Source organism: Heterocephalus glaber, unplaced genomic scaffold (genome assembly GCF_053883595.1).
Source record: "Heterocephalus glaber isolate CG9 unplaced genomic scaffold, H.glaber_assembly_v1.0 deba00001429, whole genome shotgun sequence".
NCBI classification, from domain to species: domain Eukaryota; kingdom Metazoa; phylum Chordata; class Mammalia; order Rodentia; family Bathyergidae; genus Heterocephalus; species Heterocephalus glaber.
This window is the reverse complement of record NW_028258294.1, coordinates 19,275,317-19,300,316: the sequence shown is the minus strand read 5'-3', so window position 1 is coordinate 19,300,316 and position 25,000 is coordinate 19,275,317. Positions and strand designations below refer to the sequence as shown.

Below are 25,000 nucleotides of genomic sequence, written 5' to 3'. Positions count from 1 at the left end.
CCCTTCCAGGTCAAGTCCCCAGTGACCGACCCACCTCTACCAGGCCCCACCTCCTAACAGTACACTCAGCTTCTGAACTCATTAGTGGATGGATCCACTGATGAGGATAGAGCCCCATGATCCAATCACTGTCACAAGCCCTGCTATTGAGCTCATAAGAGTTTTGGGGAACATTTAGATCTAAACCATAACATATACCTTGATAGACATATGGAATACTCTTGATTTCCAAATCAGCTTGTTATTTCAGCTGGTGCAGAGATGGTAGGTACTACAGTAATGCCAGCTGTTAAAAACTTAGCAAATTCTCATTTACTGAGTAATTTAAAAAGTCAAGGAAAAATGTGTTCATTACTTTTACAGAAAGGATGTGTATTATGTATTGTAACAGCCTAATATCTACCTAAGCATTAATATTTCTCAGCTAAGACCAGAACAGGAGAAATTAAAATCTTTGAAAGCCACTATTTCATTAATATGTAAATGCATGTGACTAGTATTCAAATCAATGGATGTGATGATTCTGTGTAGAAAAGATTTTAAAGAGATATCCTTAGTAAATATAATTTTTTCTCTCAGATATTATCCTCTACAATAACACTTCACAAAATATTCTCAAATAAATTATACACAGCTATTTTTTTCACTCCCTACCAAATAATTTCTTTAGTTGAACAGTAAAAAAAAAATTTACATCACCCTTTTAAGTAATATTTATTTTACAAGGTTTTAAAAATAATCATTTAATATACACATATTTCCAATTATAGTATTATTTGATGCCTTAAAATTTATTTTGAATTCAAATATCTCTAAAAGAATTCTTGCCAGAAACAGATATACATATGTTCAAATTAATTAAAAATTAGAGTGTTGTGGCTGATACATTTTCACTTCATTAAACCTTGGGTTAATTTAGTCAAGGAGAGAAAGTTCTGTTGGTAAAAAATTTTACTGGTTTATAAGAAAAGAATAATATTAATCTTTTAAGCTTAAAGGTAGATTAACATAAAGGTATTTTTTGATAAAAAGTTTTAAAACAGATTATTTTAGTGTGTATAAATGTCTGAGCAGTAAACGTCATAGTGGAGGAACACTTTTTTATACTTAGAACAATATTTATACTCATTCATAAGCATGGAAACAAAAGGGTACTATCTTTAATAAGAGATGTGCATACACAAATTGGGCTTGTAATAAAGTTGTAGATATATTAGCTGACATATTTTTGAGTAAATGTTTCTTTACTTCTGGTCATAAGCTATGCTCTTTTGAAAGGATTAATAGAGATAGAACATAAGATTTCTAATCTCAACTATGATTATGAGTTTTTATACTGAGTCTTCAAACAATGTATAAAAATTATGAAAATTAGTGAATAAATATCAGAATGGAAAGGCTGAAGGGGAAGGGCAAGTTCTTGCATACTACACACATACACAATGTTAGAAGAATAGGTAGCATAGCTTCTAAACTGGAATGAATCTTGGGAATAACTACTATAGTTTCCTTATTAAGACAAAATAAATGACTTTCCAAGGTGATATGGAATAATAATAAAATATTACAGTATTTTATTTAATGCAGATTATAAAGAAGAATTTATGAATTCAAATTATATTAGAGTCACTGAATACAAAGGGCTTATTACATAGCTAAGGGAGAAGAGACATGTACAAATAACAGAAAAAAGGCATTGAGGGCAAAATTACATAAGTATCTCAGGACAATTCCACTCCATTATGGATTTTTTTTTATATATATATATATATATATATATATATAAATATAAAATTTTAAAGAAAATGCTGTTTTTTCAAGAATATTACATTTAGTTAACTTATTCAGTTTGTAATATAATCAAGTAGTTTTAAAAGGGTATAATTCAGAAAATATATACACCACCTCTATCTTTTTAAAATTACTCATAAATGTTCACCAACCCTTTTACTTAATGCAAATTAAGATTCTGAAGGATATAAAGGTCAGGTTGTAAGCAGTTATATAAGTTAAATGTAGAATTAAATCTAAATGATTATTGTAAAAAATGATTATTGTAAATCTAAATGATTATTATAGTTCAATGATTTTTGTAAAACACATAACTTTGAAAACTCCAAGGGCCAAAGGAATTAAATTAGAAACAAAATAATTGGTGCAAACTCAAATATACTGGCTATACCCAAAGGGGTACGAAACCCTTTTTACGTTTTTATGCACATTGATGAAATATATATGTAGACACAAAGAAAAACTTATATTTCATTCTCCAGATCATAATCAAGTAAAATTGTTAGAATGTGACGATTGAAATTTAAATTTTATTTGACAACTATGCTACTTAAAAGAGAATATTATTCCATGGATTAATGGGAGTAAAAACACTTAAGGAAAAAAAAGATTTACAGAATGGTGAACTTTAAGAAAGAAGAGATATTTAGGTTAGATTAAATAAAAGTAAAAACCACTAAATATAGAAAAAAATGTACTGACCACATATAAAAATGAATCAGTAACACAATGGCATATTATTTACAGGCTTAAAAAAGATATAATCATCTCCAATACTTATGTAAAATTCAATTATTTTTAGCTCATCAGAATAGCAAAAGTGGAAACAATAAATATCAAATGCTAGTAAGTGCAATAAGGAAAAATTTTTGTAGACATGTATACTAGTTAAAACTTCTATAAAACAATTTGATAAAATGTCTCAAAATACTTAAAAATATAAAACCTTCTATTCAATATTTCCTTTTCTTAGAATATAAATAACAGATTATTACCGATAATGTGCTCATTTAAAATTACTTCTAATAATAATGAATTAGATGCATAAATATAATAGAAATTGGTTGATTAAATTATATCAGTAGAATAAAATTCCACAGCCAATAAAAACTGATATTTGAAGAATATTTTTAATAACAATGGAAACTAGTCATAATCTAATGTGTTTACCAGAATGTAAAATGTATATATATGTATTATAAATCTATATAAAATATTATTTTAATAATAGAGAAAACATTGGAAAAGAACATCAAAATGTATCATTTCAACAGGTCTGGCCTATGGCCTGTTAATGATTATCTTCATTTACATGCAATAGTAATTATGTAGCTTAAAATGCAAGGCATTAATAAACTGATACCATTCTCTTTTGTTTTAATGTGCTGTGTTCCTCAGAAAAATATTTAATGCAAATAAGTAATTTAGACAATCATTCTTCATGTGTCTTTTATATGCTTTCATTTTATGTTGCAGTTCATTAGAGATCTGAGAATAAATTCATCCAGAACTAAAATATAATTTATCCAGAATAAAAATAAGTATAGTCATTCTTTTGACTGGAGTAAAATATACAAGTTATTAAAAGTTAGCAGCCGTATTTATAAGAAGTTTATCAAATAACTGGCTCAATAAATGGTAATAAACTGAAGTTCATCAGCAAGAGAGGTTACCAGGAATTATACTGGAATTAAAACCCTCAGAATAGTTAAGGAAATTAAGGCATTTTTTGCTAAAGTTTGTTGTACCAGCTTCAAGGAGCAGATATACTTACTAATAGATATTACCATTCTTTGAGTATGTTTATCCTAAACCCAAACCTCAATTTATATATACCATTATCATTGTAATCATGTGCCATTTAGGTTCACTAGTTACGTTACTAACCATGACAGAAAACCAAAAAAATTAAATGTTCTATTTCAAGTGCAGTCAGTGAGTTTTGAGAATATGATGTAAAAAATTAGAATTCAATGTAGTGAGATTGAGTTGGACTAGCTTTCTTTAGTTCTAATCATTTTCAACTACATGAACCTTAAAACAATGTTTTCTTACCCCTTATATTCCATATTAAGGTTGTTTTGCCTACAAACTCTAGAGAACTGCTTCAATAATATATGCTGAATTTACTTTAAGTCTTGAACGCATCTCTCAAACTTTAATATATTGTGTTATAACTTCTAGGAAGTTAATTTTCAAACCTTTTCACTATATTGTTTGACCTATGAGTTATTTAAGTGAGTATTTAATTTCCAAATACTTGAGAATTTTCCATAAATATTTCTGGTATTGATTACTTTTTTTAGAAATTAATTTTATTGGTATATTTAAGGTATACAATATTATGACATTCCTCATTGGAAATTTGCACCTTTACAAAATCCACCTTGGTTCTTATGTTTTCCCCATCCCCCTGCCCTCCCTTCAACCCTCCCTATCTACAAAGACTTTGTTTCCATTTTTTCTTATATTCCATTCTTTTTTCTTTTCCCCTACCCCTCCCACTTCCCCTTCCCCCTTTGTACCTTTTCTATTTCACATTATCTATTATACCTTTTAGTCCTTATTTACACTTTCAGTTTCTCACACTAGAGAAACTATTCAGTATTTTCATGAGTATCCTATTATTTCACTTAAGAGTACTGTCTTGATGTGCATTCATTTAGCTATAAATGTCTCTGGTTTCTAGTTCCATATGGCTGAGTAATACTCGATTTTATTAAAAAAACAACAACACATTTTCTTTATCCAGTCTCCAGTTGATGGGCAATTGGGTTGCTTCCACATTTCAGCTATCACAAATTGTGCTGCTATGAATGTGGGTGCACATATATTACTGTGGTATGATTCTTTTAATTCTTTGGGGAAGATCCCCAGCAGGGGAATAACTGGGTCAAATGGGACCTCCAGTCCTAGTTCTTTGAGGTATCTCCATACTGATTTCCACAAAGGTTCCACCAGTCTACTCTCCCACCAGCAGTGGAGCAGGGTTCCTCTTTCCCCGACAGCCCTGCCAGCATTTGTTATTGGTTGATTGCATGATAGCAGCCATTCTTTCTGCAGTGAGGTGGAATCTCAGCATTGTTTTCATCTGCATTTCTTGAATGACCAGTGATGTTGAACATTTTTTCATGTATTTATTTGCTATTTCTACTTCTCTGAGAAATGTCTGTTCATTTCAGATGCCCATTTTTGATTTGGGTCTTTAAATTTGGGAGGTCTGATTTTTTTAAGTTCTTTATATAGTCTAGATAGTAGACCTCTGTCTGAGGAACAGCAGATGAAAATTTTTTCCCACATTGTGGACTGTCTTTTCACACTGCTGGTGGTTTCTCTTGCTGTGCAGGAGCTTTTTATTAAGACAAGATCCCATTTGTTGATTGTGCTAGTTCACAGGCAACTGAGGTTTTGTTCATAAAATCTTTTCCTACACCAATGTCTTCAAGAGTTCTACCTAACCTCTGCTCCAGCCAGTTCAGCATTTCTGTTTCAATATTTAGATCTTTAATCCTTTTCAATTTTAGTTTAGTGCATGGTTAGAAATACAGGTCTAGTTTTAATCTTTGGCAAGTTGAAGCCCAATTTTTCCAGCACCATTTCTTAAAGAGGCTATCTTTCCTCCAGTGAGGGTGTTTGGCTCCTTTGTCAAAGATGAGGTGGCTGAGTGTGTCTAGAGTTGTTTTTGCATCTTGTAATCTGTTCCACTGGTCCTCCAGTGTGATTCTTTGCCAGTACCATGCTGTTTTTGTCACAGCACCTTTGTGGTATAGTTTTAATTGGGGGATTGTGATACTCCCTACCTTGTTTTTACTGCCTAGTATTGCTTTTGCTATTCTAGGTCTACTCTTGTTCCAAATGAATTTTTGGATTGTTTTCTCAAGGTCTGTGAAGTATGCTGGTAGGATTTCAATTGGGATTGCACTGAATCTATATAGCAGTTTTGGAAGTATGGTCATTTTCACTATGTTGATTCTTCCTACCCAGGAGCAAGGGAAATCTTTCCATTTTCTGATATTCTCTTCAATCTCTTTTTTCAGAGTGCTATAGTTTTCAGAGAAGAGGTCTTTCATTTCTTTTGTTAGGTTGATTCCTAGGTATTTCAGTTTTCTAGATGCTACTGTGAAAAGAATTGATTGCCCCATTTCTCTGTGAGTCTGTTTTCCATGTAAGGAAAGGTATTGATTTTTGTGTGTTGACCTTGTATCCAGCTACTTTACTGAATATGGTTATTAAGTCTAGAAGACTTTTGGTGGTCTTCTATATAGAGTATCATTTCATCTGCAAATAATGACAATTTGACTTCTTTTTCTATCTTTATTCCTTTTACTTCTTTCTCTTAATTGCTGTGGCTAATGTTTCCAAAAGTATATTTAACAGGAGTGGTGGTAGTGGACATTCTTGTCTTGTTCCTGATTTTAGTGTGAAGGATTTCAGTTTTTGAACATTTAGTATGATATTGGCTATTGGTTTTTCATAGATGGCTTTTATCAGGTTGAGGTAGAGACCGTCTATTCCAAGTTTTTGTAGGGTTTTTATCATAAATTCATGTCGGATTTTCTCAAATGCTTTTTCTGCATCTATTGAGATGATCATATGGTTTTTGTCCTTGGCTCTATTGATACAGTGGATTATATTTATTGGTTTGCATATGATGAACCATCCCTGAATCCCTGGGATGAATCCCAATTGGTCAGGGTGTATGATCTTGATGATCTTTTGCTTTCTATTTGCCAGTATCTTATTAAGGGTTTTTGCATCTATGTTCATTAGTGAGATTGGCCTATAGTTCTCTTTTTCAGTTGGGTCTTTCTTGGCTTTGGAAATCAAGGTGATGCTTGCTTCTAGGAATGAATTTGGGAGTATTGCTTCCCTTTCAATTCCACTGAAGAGTTTAAACAGTAGTGGCAGTAGTTCCTCTCTAATTGTCTTGTAGAATTCAGCAGGAAAGGCTTCAGGACCTGGGCTTTCTTTAGTTGGTAAGTTTTTAATTACATTTTCAATTTCATTGATTGATATTAGGTCATTTAGAATTTTTAGATCATCTTCATTCAACTTTGTAATTCACACGTGCCTAGGTATCTGTCCATTTCTTCTGTATTTTTCATCTTACTGCCGTATGGGTGCTTGAAGTAGGTATTGATGATTCTCTGGATTTCTGCTGGGCCCACTGTAATTTCACCCTTTTCATTCCTAACTGCATGGATTGGAGCCTTTTCTGTACTTTTTTTGATAAGGTTGGCTATGGATTTATCAACTTTGTTTATTCTTTTGAAGAACCAACTCTTGGCTTCATGTAGTTTTTGTATTGTTCTCTTAGTCTCCGTTGCATTGACTTTTGCCCTGATTTTTACAATTTCCTCCCTTGTATGAGCTTTGGGTTTGTGCCGCTCTTCCTTTTCTAGGAGCTTGAGGTTCAGCATCAGGTTGTGTAATTGAGCTTGCTGTTTTTCTAATGTGAGTATTCACTGCTATTAATTTCTCTTGTAAGATTGCTTTCATTGTGTCCTATAGATTCCAATATGTTGTAGTGGCATAGCCATTTAATTGAAGGAACTGTCTGATTTCTTCTTTAATTTCCTCTGTGACCCATTGGTTATTCAGAAGTGTGTTGCTCAGTTTCCATGTGTTTATGAAATTCTTGTGGTTTCTTTTGTTATTAATCTCCATTTTCATCACACTATGGTCTGATAATATACAGGGAATAACTCCAATTCCTTTGCACTTTCTTAAACATGTTCTACGAGTAAGTGATCTGTTTTAGAGAATGACCCATGTGCAGCTGAAAAGAATGTGTATACTGATTTTGTGGGGTGGAACACTCCATAAGTATCTGTTAACTTCATTTGTTCAAGAGTTTGATTGGGTTCTATTATTTCATTGCTTTTTATCTAGTTTTTATCTATTTGTGATAGTGGGGTATTGAGGTCTCCCACTATTATTGAATTAGTGCTTATATTATTTTTCATGTCCATTAGTATTTGTTTGATATCATTGGGTGCACTAGTGTTTGGTGCATATATATTAATGATTGTCATCTCTTCCTCTTGGATTTTTTCCCTTTACAAAGATGTGGTGTCCTTCTTTGTCTCTCTTAATCAGTGTTGGTTTGAAATCCACTTGGTTGGCAAAGAGGATAGCTACTCCTGCTTTTTTTTTGGTTCCTGTCACATGGAGTATTGTTTTCTACTCTTTAACTTTCAGTTTGAGTTTCTTTTTGAATTAAGTGTTTCTTTTATGCAGCATATTGTTGGATCTTGCTTCTTGACCCATTCTGGCAGTCTATTTCTTTTAATTGGTGAGTTGGGAACATTAACATTGATGGTTATAAGTGATACTTATTGACTTATCATTGTCATGAGGTTTTTTTTGTTGAATTCTCCCCTTTGCATTTAATTTCCTGTTGTGTCCCATGGCTTCATTCTGCTGTACCTCCTGGGGTTGTGATCCTCATTGTCTTTTCCTAGGATATTGTCTAAAATTGTCTGGAGTGCTGCTTTGGTATTCATGAAGTTCCTAAAGTGCTCTTTGCCATGAAGTATCTTATTTCTCCACCAATTTTGAAAGATAGTTTTGCAGGGTACATCAATCTGGATTGGAGGCTGTTTTCCTTTAGGCTTTGAAATACAACACAACACACTCTTCTTGCCTTGTAGGTTTGTGTTGAGAAGTCTGCTGTGATTCCGATAGGCTTCCCTTTGTTTGTGATGTGTTCCTTTTCTCTAACTGATTGTAGAATTTTGTTTTTCTGTTGGGTTTCTGGAATCTGAACTATTATATACCTATATGCAGTTTTTTTTTTTATCATGGCTAGGTGGAGTCCTATATACCTCACTTATTTGTATGTCAAGTTGTTTTCCCCTGGATGGGAAGTTTTCTGCCATTACTTCTGTGTAGGTTTTTTAGGTCGTCTGCAGTCACTCCTGTTTCTTCATTGACTCTGATCAGTCTTATGTTATTCTTCTTTGCATCACCTAGCAGCTGCTGGATTGATTTCTCATGGTCCTTTATTATTTTGAAGAAATTTTTCTTTTCCTGGTCACTAACTGCAATCTTATCTATATCTGAAATTCTGTCCTCACATTGGCTCATTCTGCTGCATAAACTTTCAATGGAGTTTTTAATCTCCTGGAAATCTGCTTGCATCTGTTTTATGGATTCCATTTGTTTCCTATGTTGGGATCCCATCATGTTCCTCAGCTCCTCTATTTTTTTATTTGTGTCCTCTCTAGATTTATTAATCATGTCTTGGTCTACGGGTACAATCTCTGCTGTTATCTGAAAAATTATTTCTGATTTCATTTTTTCCAGGTCCTCTTTCATTGCCAGTTCTCAGAGTCTAGGTAGTTGAGTATCAGATTGTTCCATGTCATTACCCTTTGGGGTTGCCTTAGGTGATCTGGAAGTCTGGTTTTGAGACTTTTTTACGTGCCTTCTCATTTCAACAGATGTAGCCTGCTGTGCCTTTGTGAGGTGACTTTTGCTCACCCAGTGGTCTTGAATTCTTAGCAAGCCACCGAGCAGCCTTTATTCTGCTGCTCACCGGTACACCAGTTCCTGGGTTCAGAGTGGTGGCCTTCTGGATCTCTGAGCTGACCTGTTGCCTGGGCGGGCTTTTGGCTGGGGCCTGTGCACACTTGGGATGCTATCTAGGTGTGCCTCTCGCTGGGGCCCCTATGTAGCTGTTGTCTGGGAGAGACTTTGGCTGGGGGCTGTGCACCTCAGTTCCTGCTGTCTGTAGCCTTTGGCTAGGGTCTCCATGCACTTATCAGTGGTATCAGGGCAAGCCTCTAGGTATGGTTTGTGTGCCTGCATAGCTCTTTTCCAGGTGGGTCCTTGTCTGTAGCTGATGGTATGCTGGGCCTCTGGCTGAAGCTTGTGCACCTATGCAGTTCTTTTGTGGGTGGGCCTTTGGCTTGGGTGGGTGTGTGTGAGCCTCTGGGGTCAGGGCAGACCCCTGGCTGGGATCCACCTACAACTGTGCCAGTCTGATCCACACAGCTGCTCCCTGGGATCTGCACACACTTACCAATGGAATGGTGCCCCTCTGGCTGAGGCTTGTGGGCCTGTGTAGCTCTTTTCTAGGCAGGGCTTTGGCTTGGGCAGGTGTGTGGGAGCCTCTGGGGTTGAGGCTGACCCCTGGCTGGGATTAGCCTATAGCCGCGCCAGTCTGGGCAACACATCTGCTCCCCGGGATCTGTATGCACTTACGGATGGAATGGCAGGCCTTTCTGGTACTGATTTCTAACTTAATTTTTTATTGTGGACAGAGAACATACTTTGCATAATTTGAATCCTATTAGATTTATTGAGACTTGTTTTATAGAGCAAAATATGATTTGTGTAAATGCTCTATGTCCACTTGAAAAGAATGTATATGCTAGTAATATTGGATAATGTGCTGAAGGTATCAAGTTAACTGTTGTTCACCTCAAATAAAAAAGTATTATTTCCTATTACTTTAAGAAATTTCTGTCTTTAAAGTACAATGCCATGATGCCTTATGGCTATTGTAGTTGGTCTTGTTTTATCCAAATTGATAATACTTTGGCTTTTAATTGGTGACTTTGAAAATGCATGTTAACTTGTAATAGTGCTACTTAATGATTTACTATTATTGAATGGAAAATTAGTATATAAATTGCCATATTTTACAATGAAGCATTTCAGGGGTCTTGGGCTGAGCAAAATGAATTCAGTGAGTAAAATTATAGTTTTAATTTGATTTTAGACTGGATTTATAAATAATTTTTAAATGAAAAAGTAAAGATCAGAGAATTGATTTCTTACCCAACCTATGCCTTCTTTATATCTTCAGTAATACTATATTTTTAAATTAAACAATGTTCTCACTGTATGTGAGAACAATGACCACGGATAATTTATAAAATTAGGAAATTTTATTCACACTAATTTATGAACAGAACATAATTTTACTAAATGGTATTTGGCAAGTGGTGGGAAAATATATACATACATGAACAATCATTCATTCCAGTGGAAAGCGCTATAGATATAATAGTAAGCTTCTTCCTTTGTTTACTATTACCCTTAAACAATATCCTAATTTTTCTACAGAAAATTTATTTTAATTCAGATTTAAGCATTGACATCGTAAGCACAGTTTCTACCTCTTTTGAGGTTAAGAACATTTCTGAAGGGTTTTTACATTCTAAAAGTGACTTGTTGCTTGTTAACTATCCTTTATAATTGCGTCTCTGGTATGTGAAAACACTAAGGTTTCTTCTTTCAGTATTTATTAGGGAAATATAAATGTTTAAAAGTCCAAGTGTTTTGAATCCCATTTTATTGGGTATTATTGGACAACAAAACTCAAACCTTGAATTAACAAAAACCTTTACCCAGATTAATGATATCTACCAGAAGCAAAACATTAGTAATAAACCTAGGTGCTTATGAAATTTAAAGAATTTCTCATTGCTTAAAAAACCACTCAGCTATAATAAGTCTCTTAAGAATAAAGTCTGACCATGTGGTCTGGTAACAACCATAGATTCTTTGGGATAAGAAAACTTCTGTTAAAAATTTGGTGAGCTGGGGATTTAGCTCAGTGGTCCCGAATTCAATCCCTGCTACAAGAAAAAAAAAAATTGGTTATAAGCATGCCCAGAAGGCTTATTTCAATGGCAACTACTCTGTTTCTGGTTTTTTTTTTTTTTTTTTGGTTTTTTTTTGGCAACTACTCTTATTTTTAAAATCTTAACCAGGATTTATTCAGTTCTATTAATGTCCCTTATCTTACATAGCTGGCTGAAAATACTCATGCCACACAAAGAATCTGAAGGAAGAGTTTAGCCTCCAGAGTTGTCGGAAATGGATTAATTTTTCTTACCTTGTTTAATTGTATTAATTTAACAGGCCTGGTCTTACCTGGTTGGAAACTGAATATACCGTGTCTTTTAAAATTTTTTTTTCTGATCTTTAATATATTCACCTAATAGAATAGTAGAAAGCCTATTCAAGTGTATGGAATTTTAAAATTTAAGTAAAATCCAAAACTATAAATCTGGGTTTCTAGGTTCAAGGGCCGATACAAAGTAGTACTGTACTATTTTCAGCAGAACACTGTGATTCTCTTCTACCATGTTAGAGAGAAAATTTAGGGGAATAAAATTTTATTACTTATATTTTTATTGACCATCTCCTGAGAACTTTCCACTGACAGAAATAAATTGCATGGTCTAAATCCAGACAGGGTTCATGCAGAACCTGACCACTTTAAAAGATTATTACCAATGGTTTCTTGGTGTGGTGTTTAATTGTAGTATGTTAAACTAAGGATTTCTACTGTCTACTCATTTTATAGGTCCTTTCTTAATGATTGTTTATAATTTATTTCATGACTAGTTCACACTCCTATTGAAGGCCAATCCTTCAACATGTACACTAGAATCCATTTCTTCTTGCCTTTCCAAGAACTTTAATCCTGAAATTATTTTTCCTTTACCATCAATATTTTTATTTTTATTGGACACAGACATGGTAAAACCACCACCCCTTGATCCTTCTCCCCAACAGCTACTATGTTAATTTATCTGTGCTGCTTTTTGTCTATATTTGATGCCTCAACTTCTCTCTTTACTCTTGAACTAATATGACCGGGCTTTTGTTCTTTAGAACTTCACAGATCAACTCAACACTACCAGTGTCATTCATGTCACTACACAATGATACTTCTCTAATTCTACCTACAAAATTTGACATACTGGAGTTTACCACAGGGCCAGATGTTGGCCAGTCCTATGGTTTTGAAGACCACCTTGATAATGCTGATGACTGTCAATTTTGTATTTCTTACTCTAACTTCTTTGTCAATTATTTCTTGGACATTTCTACTAAGATGTTTAAAAAATGTCTGAGCTTTGTGTATATGTTTAAATCAGAACTTTTGAGCAGAGAAGTAGCTGAGTGGTAGAGCACTTGCCTAGCATAGATAAGGCCCTGAGCTCAATCCCCAGTTACACCCCACCACACACATACACACACACACCCCTTAATCTGCAAGATCACTTCCCTCTTCCCTAAGAAATACACTTCATTACCAAGACCCTTCACCCTAGCAAATCATTGAACCAATTGTTCATGTCAAAATCTTGAAATCATGTCAAGTAACTCTCTCATGCTCCACAGCCAAATCCACAGGTCTAATATCAAAATATTGCTACTTTTCTACCTCACAGTCACTACACTAATACATAAAACCATCACAACCCCACTTGTCCTACTGCAGTAATCTAAGTGGTCAGCCTGCTTCCATTCTTCTTCTCTAGAGTCTGGTCCAGTGGTGGCAAGACTTTGGCATGCATGCCACAGTGGACTGCTTTTATCACTGAAAGCTCTAAAAGGTTTGCCATCACTGGTCTAGTCATGCACCCATTGAACAATCTTATAATCTCCTGCTGTCAACTGTCCACTAACTTCTGAACTCGGACTGAATTTAAAGCTTTCAACAATCCTACACGAATCCATATGTCATAGTCTCTGGCTATCCATCCAATCTAATTTCTGGTAACACTTTCTTTATGTACATGCTCTAGCCAACCCTGGCTTCCCTATTTTATTTCATTGTATGTATGTATTTGAATTTGTTCATTAACTACATATATTTGCAATACATAATAGTGATGTTCATTTGGCGGAATTGGTACATATACATAACATATCTTGATCATTTTCTTACTCCCTACCTTACATTCCTTCTCCCCATCTCCAAAAAGTCTGGCTTATTGTTTCCTACTATCTCTCCTTTATTTAACTTATTTTTTATATTTTAGGTTTCTCATCTAATAGAAACGATGTGATATTTAACTTTATGTGTCTTACTATTATGGTTTTAAGTTCTATCCACTTTGCTGCAAATGACATGATATTATTCTTCATAGCTGAATAATGTTCTCTTGTACATGCATATCTCATTTTCTTTATCCATTTGTCTACAGACAAGCATGTAGGCTGTTTCTAGAACCTAGTTATTGTGAACTGTACTTCTATAAACATAGGTATATATGTATTACTCCAGTATGATGACTTTAATTTTGGGGGAATATACACAAGAGCTATAGCTGGGTCACATGGCATTTCTATTTTTAGTTTTTTGAGAAATTTCCATACTGATTTATATAGTGGTTATATTGGCTTTCTTTTAAATTCTTTGAAAAGGAAAGCCTATTTTTATTTCAGGAATCTTGGTTGCATTTACTGGTCAGTCTGCCTAGATTTTTTTCCCCCACAGATACCTTCCCAGACTGTTCTCTTACTCCAATGAATGCTCTCTTCAAATATTACCTCCTAAGAGAGGCCTTGCTTAACCCCTCACACTAAAGGGTTACCTTCCTTAGCATATTTAGTTCTGGTTTTCTTAACAGCATATTGATATTTAGGAATAAAGTTCAGTTCAGTTTTGGAATTTGACCATGATGTGTTATTTGCCTCTACCTTCTGGTAGGCTAACCAATTACCTACTTTAATATTGTTCTTTCATCCCAGAAATAAATATCAATATTTGTATAAGCAAAAATGTCAGTATGTTATCTAATCAGAATAATGATAATTCAACAAGGCATTACATTTAGATTTATTTGAAATATTATTCACTACCATATCTAAATAAGTATTTTATGTCACTTGAAGAGAATAAAACCCCTTATGTGAAATTATCTAAATCTGAACTATAAATGGGTATTATTACAAGAGTAAAATATAAAAAAATTGTGAAAATTTTACTTACTTACAAAAGGATTTACAGATCAATAATAAAGAAACATTGATAATAAATATTGAAAGATATACTATCTGGGTAAATGCAAAGAAATGATGTTAGATGCATTTTAGTTAGGAAATTTTAGTAAAAATCTAACAAAAGTAAATTATATATTACAGAGTATATGTTAAATAGATTACATATAGTCTAATATAGTTTGTTACATGTATATTATATATAGAAATCCAGATTTCTGTAGAATAATTTGATATACTAGCATTTATAATACTAAATAATTATTGGGCCAGGGATTTAGCTCAGTGGTTTCGCCGCCTGCTGCGCAAGGACCCCATTTCAATCCCCAGTACCAAAAAAAACCAAAAAAAACAACTAAATAATTATAAATATTAATTTTAAATTTAGTTTATTTATGAGAACTACTAATGAGGTCTTCAAGAGGAGGTCTTATTTAGGAATACTTCTCTCATTTCATGAAGATAAAATAAATCAACTTTGTCATCTCAAAATTTTCAAGGATTAAAAAAAGTATACAGTATTATTACTTATACAAGTATCTGTCACTAAGCATGGTGGCACACTTGGGAAGCTGAGGCAGGAAGATTGCTGTGAGTTCAAGACCAGCCTGGGCTACACAGAGAGAGACCCTGTTTCAGAAAACTAACCCCCCCCCAAAAATCTAATTTTTCTTTTCAAATTTCAAAACTATAGACATTAAAAGAGTACCTAGAAACAATTTTTTGAGGTTTTGAATCTCTGAAGGTTCAAAAATCTTGACAAAATTATTTATATAGGTTTTCAGGAGATGAAGTACAAGTTTTGAGACTTGCTTAAGCTACAGATTTTGTGTTTAAGATTCCTTGTAGAAAACGTTATTGAAAAATATTTTCTTAAATTATGTGGATTGTATGCAAAACGTTCATATTTTTGGTAGTATTTTTAAGCAGGCTACTCAGTGGCCTACTTCAATATTATATACAACAGACAGATATATATGTATAGTTCTTTGAATGTGTGGTATACAAATTAATAGTGAAACCAGAAATGTGCTTTCTTTGCTTGTTAAGAGATTTCCAGTTGTAAAAAGCTGACAATAAACTGAATCTAAGGTACGTTACAGAATAGAAAATGAGCAAGTGTTATACAATTATAATTGACAATATGGTGAAAATTATGTTTGATTTAGGAATTACATGCAATGTTCTGTTTACAACCTTCCACTGGCTGTTCAGAAATGGCAGACTTATTTGTCAGAATATACTTATTAACCACAACAGAATAAGTATCAACCACTTCTACTATTGTTCCTTACCAAAAGCAAAATTACATAACACATACTACAACTGTTCTGTTATGTATTGATAAACCCTTGTTCAAGGAACATGTATTAAAAGCTTCTAAATGGCAAAAAAATTTTTAAAAAGGCTACATGAAACAATAAAAACCTTGAAGCACTGTTTTGCAAATAAGGGTACACCAACATAGCAGGTAGTACTAACAGTCACTGGTTACTTGCCTGGAAAATTGTTTGATTCTGCTGATTCTTCAAAAAAAGGTAAACTTGACCTAAGAATTTTAAGTATTTTCTGCATGTTTTCTGCTGTAAAGATCCTCTTAATTATGCCATCATAAGAAGCTGTGAAAATTGCTATGTATGTGAGAAAGACTGCAGTGCAGATAGAAATTGAGTAAAGACTTTGTTATCTTGAAGGCTAATTATGTTGCTATATTGTCAGATTTCTAGAACCAAGATTTATCTTTGGCAAGCAGTACCAATAGCATTTTGTAGGACTGCTTCTATAAAACCACAGATCACCACAAACTTCTACTGTTTAGTATTCCAAATGTGCAAGACAGTTGACCTTTTGGCAAAGAAACAGACCTGAAGACCAGTGGAACAGATTAGAAGATGCAGAAACAACCCCAGACACACTCAGGCACCTCATCTTTGACCAAGGAGCCAAACACCCTTGCTGGAGGAAAGACAGTCTCTTTAATAAATGGCGCTGGAAAAATTGGATTTCAACCTGCCAAAGACTAAAACTAGACCTATATCTCTCCCCATGCACTAAACTAAAATCAAAATGGATTAAAGACCTAAATATAAAAACAGAAACACTGAACTGGCTGGAACAGAAGTTAGGTAGAACTCTTCAAAACATTGGGGCAGGAAAAGACTTTATGAACAAAACCTCAGTTGCACGTAAACTAGCACAAACAATCAACAAGTGGGATCTCTTCTTATTAAAAAACTTCTGCACAGCAAGAGAAACCACCAGCAGTGTGAAGAGACAACCCACAATGCGGGAAAAAATTTTTACCAGTGGTCCCTCAGACAAAGGTCCCTATCTCGAATCTATACAGAACTTAAAAACATCAGACCTTCCAAATTTAAAGACCCAATCCTAAAATGGGCATCTGAAATGAAGAGGTACTTCTCACACAAAGTAGAAGACATGGCAAATAAACATATGAAAAAAATGTTCAACATCACTGGTCATTCGAGAGATGCAAATGGAAACAATGCTGAGATTCCACCTCACTCCAGAAAGAATGGCTGCTATCATGAAATCAACCAACAACAAATGCTGGTGGGGCTGTGGGGAAAGAGGAACCCTGCTCCACTGCTGGTGGGAGTGTAGACTGGTGCAACCACTGTGGAAATCAGTATGGAGATACCTCAAAAAACTAGGACTGGAAGTCCCATTTGACCCAGCTATTCCTCTGCTGGGGATCTTCCCCAAAGAATTAAAAGAATCATACCACAGTGATATATGTGTGCCCCTGTTCATAGCAGCAACAGCTTGTGATAGGCATTTGAGCTGCTTCCAAGTTTTAGCTATCAACTGGAGACTGGATAAAGAAAATGTGGTTTTTTAATAAAATGGAGTACTACTCAGCCATCAAAAATGAGAAATTAGAGACATTTATTGCTAAATGGATGCACTTTGAGGTGATACTCTTAAGTGAAATAAACAGGATACACATGTGTAAATACCAAATAGTTTCTCTAGTGTGAGAAACTGAAAGTGTGAATAAGTACTAAAAGGTATAATGGATAATGTGAAATAGGAAGAAAATGGGCAAAGGGGAGGGGGAAGTGGGAGGGGTAGGGGAAAGAAAGAAGGGAATGGAATTAATATGAGAAAATGAAAAACTGGAAACAAAGTCTTTGTAAATGGGGAGGGATGGTGGGGTTGAAGGGAGGGCAGGGGAAGGGGAAAAAAATAAGAACCAAGAGAGTATGTAAAGGTGCATATCTCCAATGATGAATGTCATTATATTGTATACCTAAAGTGTACCAATAAAAGGATATACAAAAAAAAAAAAAGGATAGTTGACCTCAGGAAGGATTTATCAGTTGCTAGTACTGAGGAATTAGTGCCCTTGTATAAAATTTGACTCTTAAAATTCTGTAACACTACAGTGATAGTAATAGCTATATTTTACTGCATAAAATTTTAGACATATAACCTAAGTCCATTCTAGGATGATGATAATCTAAATTAAAGCTTGGCTGTATATTAATCTTAGATCTCAGGATTTTGCCCAAAATTTATTTTTTATGCAATTCTAGTATTAATATATTATTTATATCCTTCACTAAAGTGTGTTGATTCCTGTTAGCAGGAATTTCCTATTACCCCACTACTAGGTACTTCCAGCACTAAGAACAATGGCTGGCACATACAGAAGTTCAATAAATAGTCACTAAATGAAAAAATTTATATTTCTATATCTTTGGTTTTGGGGTTGATTTTTCCCATCTTTAAAATATCAAAAATAATATCTAGCTCATCAATTGTAAACACTACTAAATTCCATATAAATCACATAAATGTTTAACATGAGAGTTGGGCTCAATTCATATAAACATGTTTTTTTCTACCTTTGGTTGGATCTTTTTATGTATGTGTATATTTTTTTTTTTTTTGCTAGTGGGAATTGAACTCAGGACCTTGCACTTGCAAGGCAGGAGTGGTGCCACTGAGCTAAATCCCTGGCCCAGTTTAATATATGTTTTAAATACTTGACTGAAACAGTAACTAGTACATTTTATAGCATCAGATGACAGTGGAGCTATTTAGATGAAGGTAGGAATGAGACATTTCTAGATCTAGCAATTCCAATCTGATTCCTGTGAACAGCTAGAGTTAGTTAAGGGGAAGAAGAACGTACTAGTGAAGAATCATTCTTCTTGAAGTGGGCAACAGACATAAAATGCTGTTTAAAAAGCTAAAGAAGCAACTTTATGTGGTTAAGGCATCAAGCATCTTGGCAGATGCCAAGAAATAGAAACCAACTGTATGCCTGAATATTAATTTAGAACAAAGGAAAGGAAGCAGCCTCTAAGGACAAGAAACGCAAAAAAACAAAATAGAGGGAGGTAGAGGTTGATACCTATACCAGGGAAAACTACTTCCTTGCATTGGGAGGTAAGAGGGGGGTAGAAAGAAGCCAATGTAACATTAATATTTACTAATAGATGTGGTACTTTGGCAGAGCAATACACAGTGTCCAACTTAAGCCTAATTCAGACTTAATGAAGTACACTGCAAAAGCACCAATTTGGGTTTGGGGACAGGAAATAAACACTAAGTGATTCTAATTTGTGGTATTTGTTTTTTGCTTGTATAGTATTTTACTTCTAATATGCATGTCTATAATACAATAGTCAGATAGTCAAGTATCATAATTACTAAATATTTTCTACTTACCTGTATTGCAAGGGCACGAGCAACCAGACCTCTAAGGTATTGTAAGGGATCTTCTGGTCCTTCCCATTTATTCTGCCATGTGAGAGGACACTGTAATTTTAAAAGGACCAAAATTAAGTTTATATATATTACATAAATATTTTTTATATTAGTGTAATAAAGAAGTTTGGCATAATTCACATTATGCGTATCATACTTTCATTACAATCGGATGACAGAGACAATGAATTAATGTTTATCTGAAAGAAGGATTTTTAAAGTAAAAATTCTTAAATAAGCTCAATCATAAATAGAAAGTAATCAACTATATTTTCTTGAAATAATATTTAGTGTATAATGAAACCAAATTAACTTGGTCCTACAAGAATTTCTTTGAATTATAAATAAAGCAGTATAATAAAAAATTTGTCCTAAAATTATATTGAAATATATGATATGAAGGTAAAATAAAAAGGAAGGAAGCATCCTGCTTGAAAAATAGCTGCCTTACCCAAGTTATATAATGTTGACCTGTTAGCTGGCATTCTCCATTAATACATACTTTTTACTTCACAGGTATTCTGTAAGTTCATATTCATTATACTGTGTCTTTTTTCTGAGGGTTATCTGGATTTTCCAAATATAAGTATCATAAATTTCTTAGTATCTTATTTTTCTGAATAAGATGCTAACTTAATACCCAAAACAATGTCTGACTATATAGTTGAGAAACTATTTATTCTAGAATATATCAATAATATATAGAAAAGGGGAATTATATAATAACCAAACAGTAGACTAGGGCCTTAGAAAACATCTAATTTAACTACTTCAGAAGAGCAAAATAAATCATCTTATAAATGTGGTAGATAAATGCCAGAATTATGCTTTAAACTGAAAACTGTTATGGTGATTGTAAAATATCTGAAATCCTTTGACACTTCTATTGAGATGAGTTCTGTCTTCACTCCTTAAATACTGGCCCAATGACTACTTGGGCCAATAGAAATTAATGCAAGTGAGGCTGTGCCAGTTTCCAACTCAAGACTATAAAGAGACTGGTTGCTTGTATCTCCTTCCTTTGGAGATGTTCCGTCTTGGAACCTAGCCACTTTTCATGGAGTCCATGCTATCTTTGGAAAGCACACATGGCAATGAACAGAGAGAGGCTCCAGGCGCTCAGTCAGTGCTGACTCACCAGCCATGTGGGGGAGCTGTGTGGATGAAACAAGCTTTCACTACCAAGACTTAACTCAAATTTCGCATCTGGAAGATAAAAATGTTTAAAAGTTGCTATTCTGGGGCCAGGGATTTTTAGCTCAGTGGCACCGCACCTGCCTCGCAAGTGCAAGGTCCTGAGTTCCATCCCCAGTACCAAAAGGAAAAAAAAAGTTGATATTTTTTTGGTTATCCAAAAATGGACAACTAATATACAGTACCAAGTTTTCACACTCACCACTTAATCCTTTCCCTGTTATAATTCCTTTTCATAGTGCTCACTACATAATATGATAAATTACTGTAGTAAGCAACCTCTAAGATGCTCCCAATGATCTTTGCTGCTCAGTATTCATGTTCTTATAAAATTCCCTCACCTTAAATGTGAGTTGGTCATAGTAGTAAGCAACCTCTAAGATGCTTCCAATGATCTTTGCAGCTCAGTATTCATGTTCTTATAAAATTCCCTCACCTTAAATGTGAGTTGGTCATAGTTGGTCATAATGAAAGAATAGGACAAAAGTAATGGTTTGTCATATCTGAGATCAGGTCACAAGAACACTTCTATCCTGTTATTTCTTACTTCCTTTGATCACTTTATCGGAAGGCCCGTGCGGCAAGGAACTGATACATTTACTCAAGAGTTGGCAGACATGAGAACTGGCAATGGCCATCTCATCAGTGCTCTTAGAATATTGCCTTCAACAGAGTTTACATTTCTACAACAATTTGTATATATTGTGTCATTTGAAATTCAACAATTATGTACTGGATATTAAAATTACAATGATGAGAAAATTAAAGCCCATAATACTATAAGCTAATTTTAAAGGTTTTAAAAACTAAATAATAAAGAACTTGAACCCAGGTCTAACCTTACATGTACTCTTTCATTACCCATGCTTTTTATGAGAGAGCAACTGTTATTTTTTTCCTCTCTTGAGCATCAATTAATTCATTAGCTAGTTTATTAGCTTTCCCCATTGCTGGGACACAATTTAATGGAGGTTTTATGTTGTTTTGCAGTACTGGGAGTGGAAAACATGGCCTTTATACTGAGCTACACCCCTAGTCCTTAAAAAAATATATTTTTTAAACAGGGTCTTGTTAAGTTGTCCTGGCTAAGCTTAAACTTGTGATTCTCTTGCCTCCGCTTCCCAAGGTTCTGGGATTACAGGTATGTGGCTAAGAGAAGTTTAACATGGCTTCTGGTTTGAAGGATTCAGTCTATGGTAGGCTGGCTCCAAAGAATGAACATCATGGGAGATGGGCACTGGAGAGCAAAGCTGCTTATTTCATGGTAGCTGGGAAGCAGACCAGGGAAGGGCATCAGAAAGGAAGGGACTAGGACCCAGCTACAGACCCCAAGGTCACACCTCTATGACTTACACAGACCGATCTAGAAGTGTGCTTTACCAATCCCCTTGGAGACTCCCAAGCCAATCAAGTTGATAGTATATCTTAACAATTACATCCAGCAAGCACCTATTAAATAGCTATTTGTCAGTCATTTGTTACTTGCTGGTGATAGTAAATCATAATACAATCCTTGTGTATAAAAACTTATGCCAGAGAGAAAAACAGACAATAAATGAGACAGTTACAGACAATATAGTGACAATCACTGTACATGAACACAAGGAAGAGTATGCCAAATCCAAACTGAATAAAAGGGCAAGAGTCAGAAAAGCTTCTCTCAAAGACAGAATTTCCTGGGGTGAGTCTCTTAGTACAAAATCAGGTTAAGACAAAAGACAATAGTAAAAAGACAATTGGTTTGATGTATTCAGGACCAGACCATGCAGTTCTGGAGTGTTGTAAGATTTAACTTTTTGGGGGTACAGCCAAAGTATCTTTTGGGTTTTTATGGTACATTTTAGGTATACATAATGATAACATTCATCATAGGAAACTTGTATCTGTTCATGATATACCTTGATTCTTTTTCTTCCCATTCCCCTCCCGTCCCTTCAGCCTCTCTTCCCCTCCTTATTTACAAAAGCTTTGTTTCCATTTTTCCTTCTATTCTTTTTCTTTTCCTGCCCCTTCTTTTCTTTCCCCCTTGTTTTCCTTCTCATTTGAACAATTTCTGTTATACATTTTGGTCCTTATTTACACTTTTTGGTTTCTCAAACCAGAGAAACAATGAGGTATTTAAACACATATATCTAATTAACTTCACTTAAGAGTACGGTCTGAAGGTGCATCCATTTAGCTAGAAATGTCTCAAGCTTATCCTTCTTTACAGCAGGGCAGTACTCCATTATACTAACATTTAACTTTTACCTGAAAAGCAATGATAAAAGTAATCTTTACACAGGGAAGCAACACAAGCACATCTGGATTTAAGAAAAATTACCCATAGTAGAATACAGAGAACAAGTACTAGGGGAATGAAACTGCAATTAAGGTGACTTAGGAAGCCACCTTATTACATGAATGTATGAGTTTGAGAATAATAAGGGTAAAAATAAACACTTGTGTAAGACTTACATGTACAGGAAGTACTCTGGGCATTTTACTTATATTAATACTTAGGTATATCTAATGTCATTCCTCTATTCTTAGATATATGTAATATTATTCCTTGTAATTATTCTTCCCATTTCAAGCATTCATTTGCAACTTGAGATAGACAAAGGTTGTACGACTTGCACAAGAACACATTCTAGCGCAGTTTTAGATGTTTTAATTAATGCAAACATCACTATCCCACTCACAAAAATGTCACGCTGTTCCTCAAATATGACACCAGTAACCCATTAACTGCAGACTAGTGAAATTATACCAACATTGAATTTTAGGTTTTTAAAATGTCAGAAATTTCATCTGATTGAAGCTTATTATAGTATCTGAAACAGACAGCATTGTAACTTATTTTAAACAGTAGAAGTTTTACTGAGCTTGTACAGTATGCAAAAAGGACCCCATTACAACTAAAAACAAATAAAAGGAAAATTCAGTAAGTTTACTATAGTGTCAATTTCATATGAAATGACTAACAATAGGTACAGTACACACCTTATCACTAGCAAAGTAGCCATCTTTTATAATCCTATACCATGAACACCTATTTTACAAACATAATTATATTTCAGAAGGTTAGACAAGTTTCAGAGTGAAACAACAGACCCTTTACCACATATATTTAAGAGGAAGCATTACATAGAAAGTCACTAATTTTAAATAAGAGTTATATTTTCAAGTTGAATCTTACATTGTGTAAACATTCAGTGCATCCAAGTTGAACCTTTGCTTAGCACTGTGACTCATAATATTCATGCAGATTTCAATTTCAAAGAAAATCAGTACAGAGAAAGGATTTATAAAATGATACTTGAGCCAGGTGTGGGCCCATGGCTATAATTCCAGCACTCTGGGAAGCTGAGGCAGGAAGACTGCCAGTTTGAGTCCCACCTAGGAAATTTAGCAAAGCCCAATATCAAAATAAAAAGGGTGGGGATGTAGCTCAGTGGGAAGACCCTGGGTGCATGCAATCCCTAGTACAACATGGTGGTGTGGAAGGTGTTACCTGAACAAACTAAGGATTTTTAGATCCAAAATATTTAATTAAATAATCCTTTTCTTAAATATCTTATTTTAAATTTCCCCCCTTACCAAAGAGGACCTTACATTATTTCTTTTCTCAAAAAGTGCTTTAGGTTTTCAATTACGACAGTGCACTGATACAAAAAGGTCAAAAAGATGGAAGTAACCAAGGTAGCTATTGACAGAGAATGGATAAACAAAATGCGGAACATAAAATGGGGTATTTCAGTGGTACCTCAGTTCACAAACTTAATTCTTTCCATGATTCTGGTCGGAGAATTTGTTCCATGTTCTGGTCACAGAATTAGTTCCAGAATTCATGGAACAAATTCTACGACCAGAATCATGGAAAGAATTAAATTTGTGAACCAAAGCACCACTGTATTTGTCTTTAAAAAGGAAAGAAACTGTGATGCATGCTACTGCAGGTATGAACTGTGAGATTATGCATAGTGAAATAAATCAGTCATGAAAGGTAAAATGCTGTACAATTCCACTTAAATGATGTACTTAAGTGTGTGAGATTCACAGAAATGAAGTAGAATGGCTGTTGTCAGGGACTGGGGGAGGGGTGAAGGAGAAGTGGTTCAATGGGTATATTTTTAGTTTTGCAAGATGAACAGGGTTCTGGAGATTGCTTCACTGCAATGCCAATGTACAGGACAGGGTAAAATAGGATGATGTATTCATAGTTCTGAAACAATCAAAAACTGCCAACCATATAAAGGAGCAAAAAAGACCTGCCAAGTTTAAAAACTGAAGGAATTAATTACCATCAGGCCAGCCTTGCAGAAAATATCTAAAGTGCTACACTAGAAGCAAAACATTTTTAAAAATCCAAAATGTTTCATCATTGACTATAAAGATTTAAAACTAGAAGTCAAACAAAGGAACTATAGTTACTGTACAAATACATGGATATTAGACACCATTCTCTTGAATGACCAATATGTAAATGAAGAAAAAGGGAAATTTAAAAATTCCTTAAAATGAATGAAAATTAAAACTG

At 34.3% G+C, this 25,000-nt stretch overlaps 1 protein-coding gene across 8 annotated transcripts in view; it reads right to left on the bottom strand.

The window, feature by feature from the left end:
• Nucleotides 1-25,000, bottom strand: part of Dync2h1 (dynein cytoplasmic 2 heavy chain 1) — a 333,458-nt gene that overhangs the window by 16,765 nt on the left and 291,693 nt on the right. For all 8 annotated transcript variants that reach the window (XM_021251564.2, XM_021251565.2, XM_087212338.1 and 5 more), the window contains one exon: nt 19,246-19,335. In XM_021251564.2, the coding sequence (XP_021107223.2) occupies nt 19,246-19,335 (90 nt within the window). Of the gene's footprint in view, nt 1-19,245; nt 19,336-25,000 lie in introns of those variants that run through there.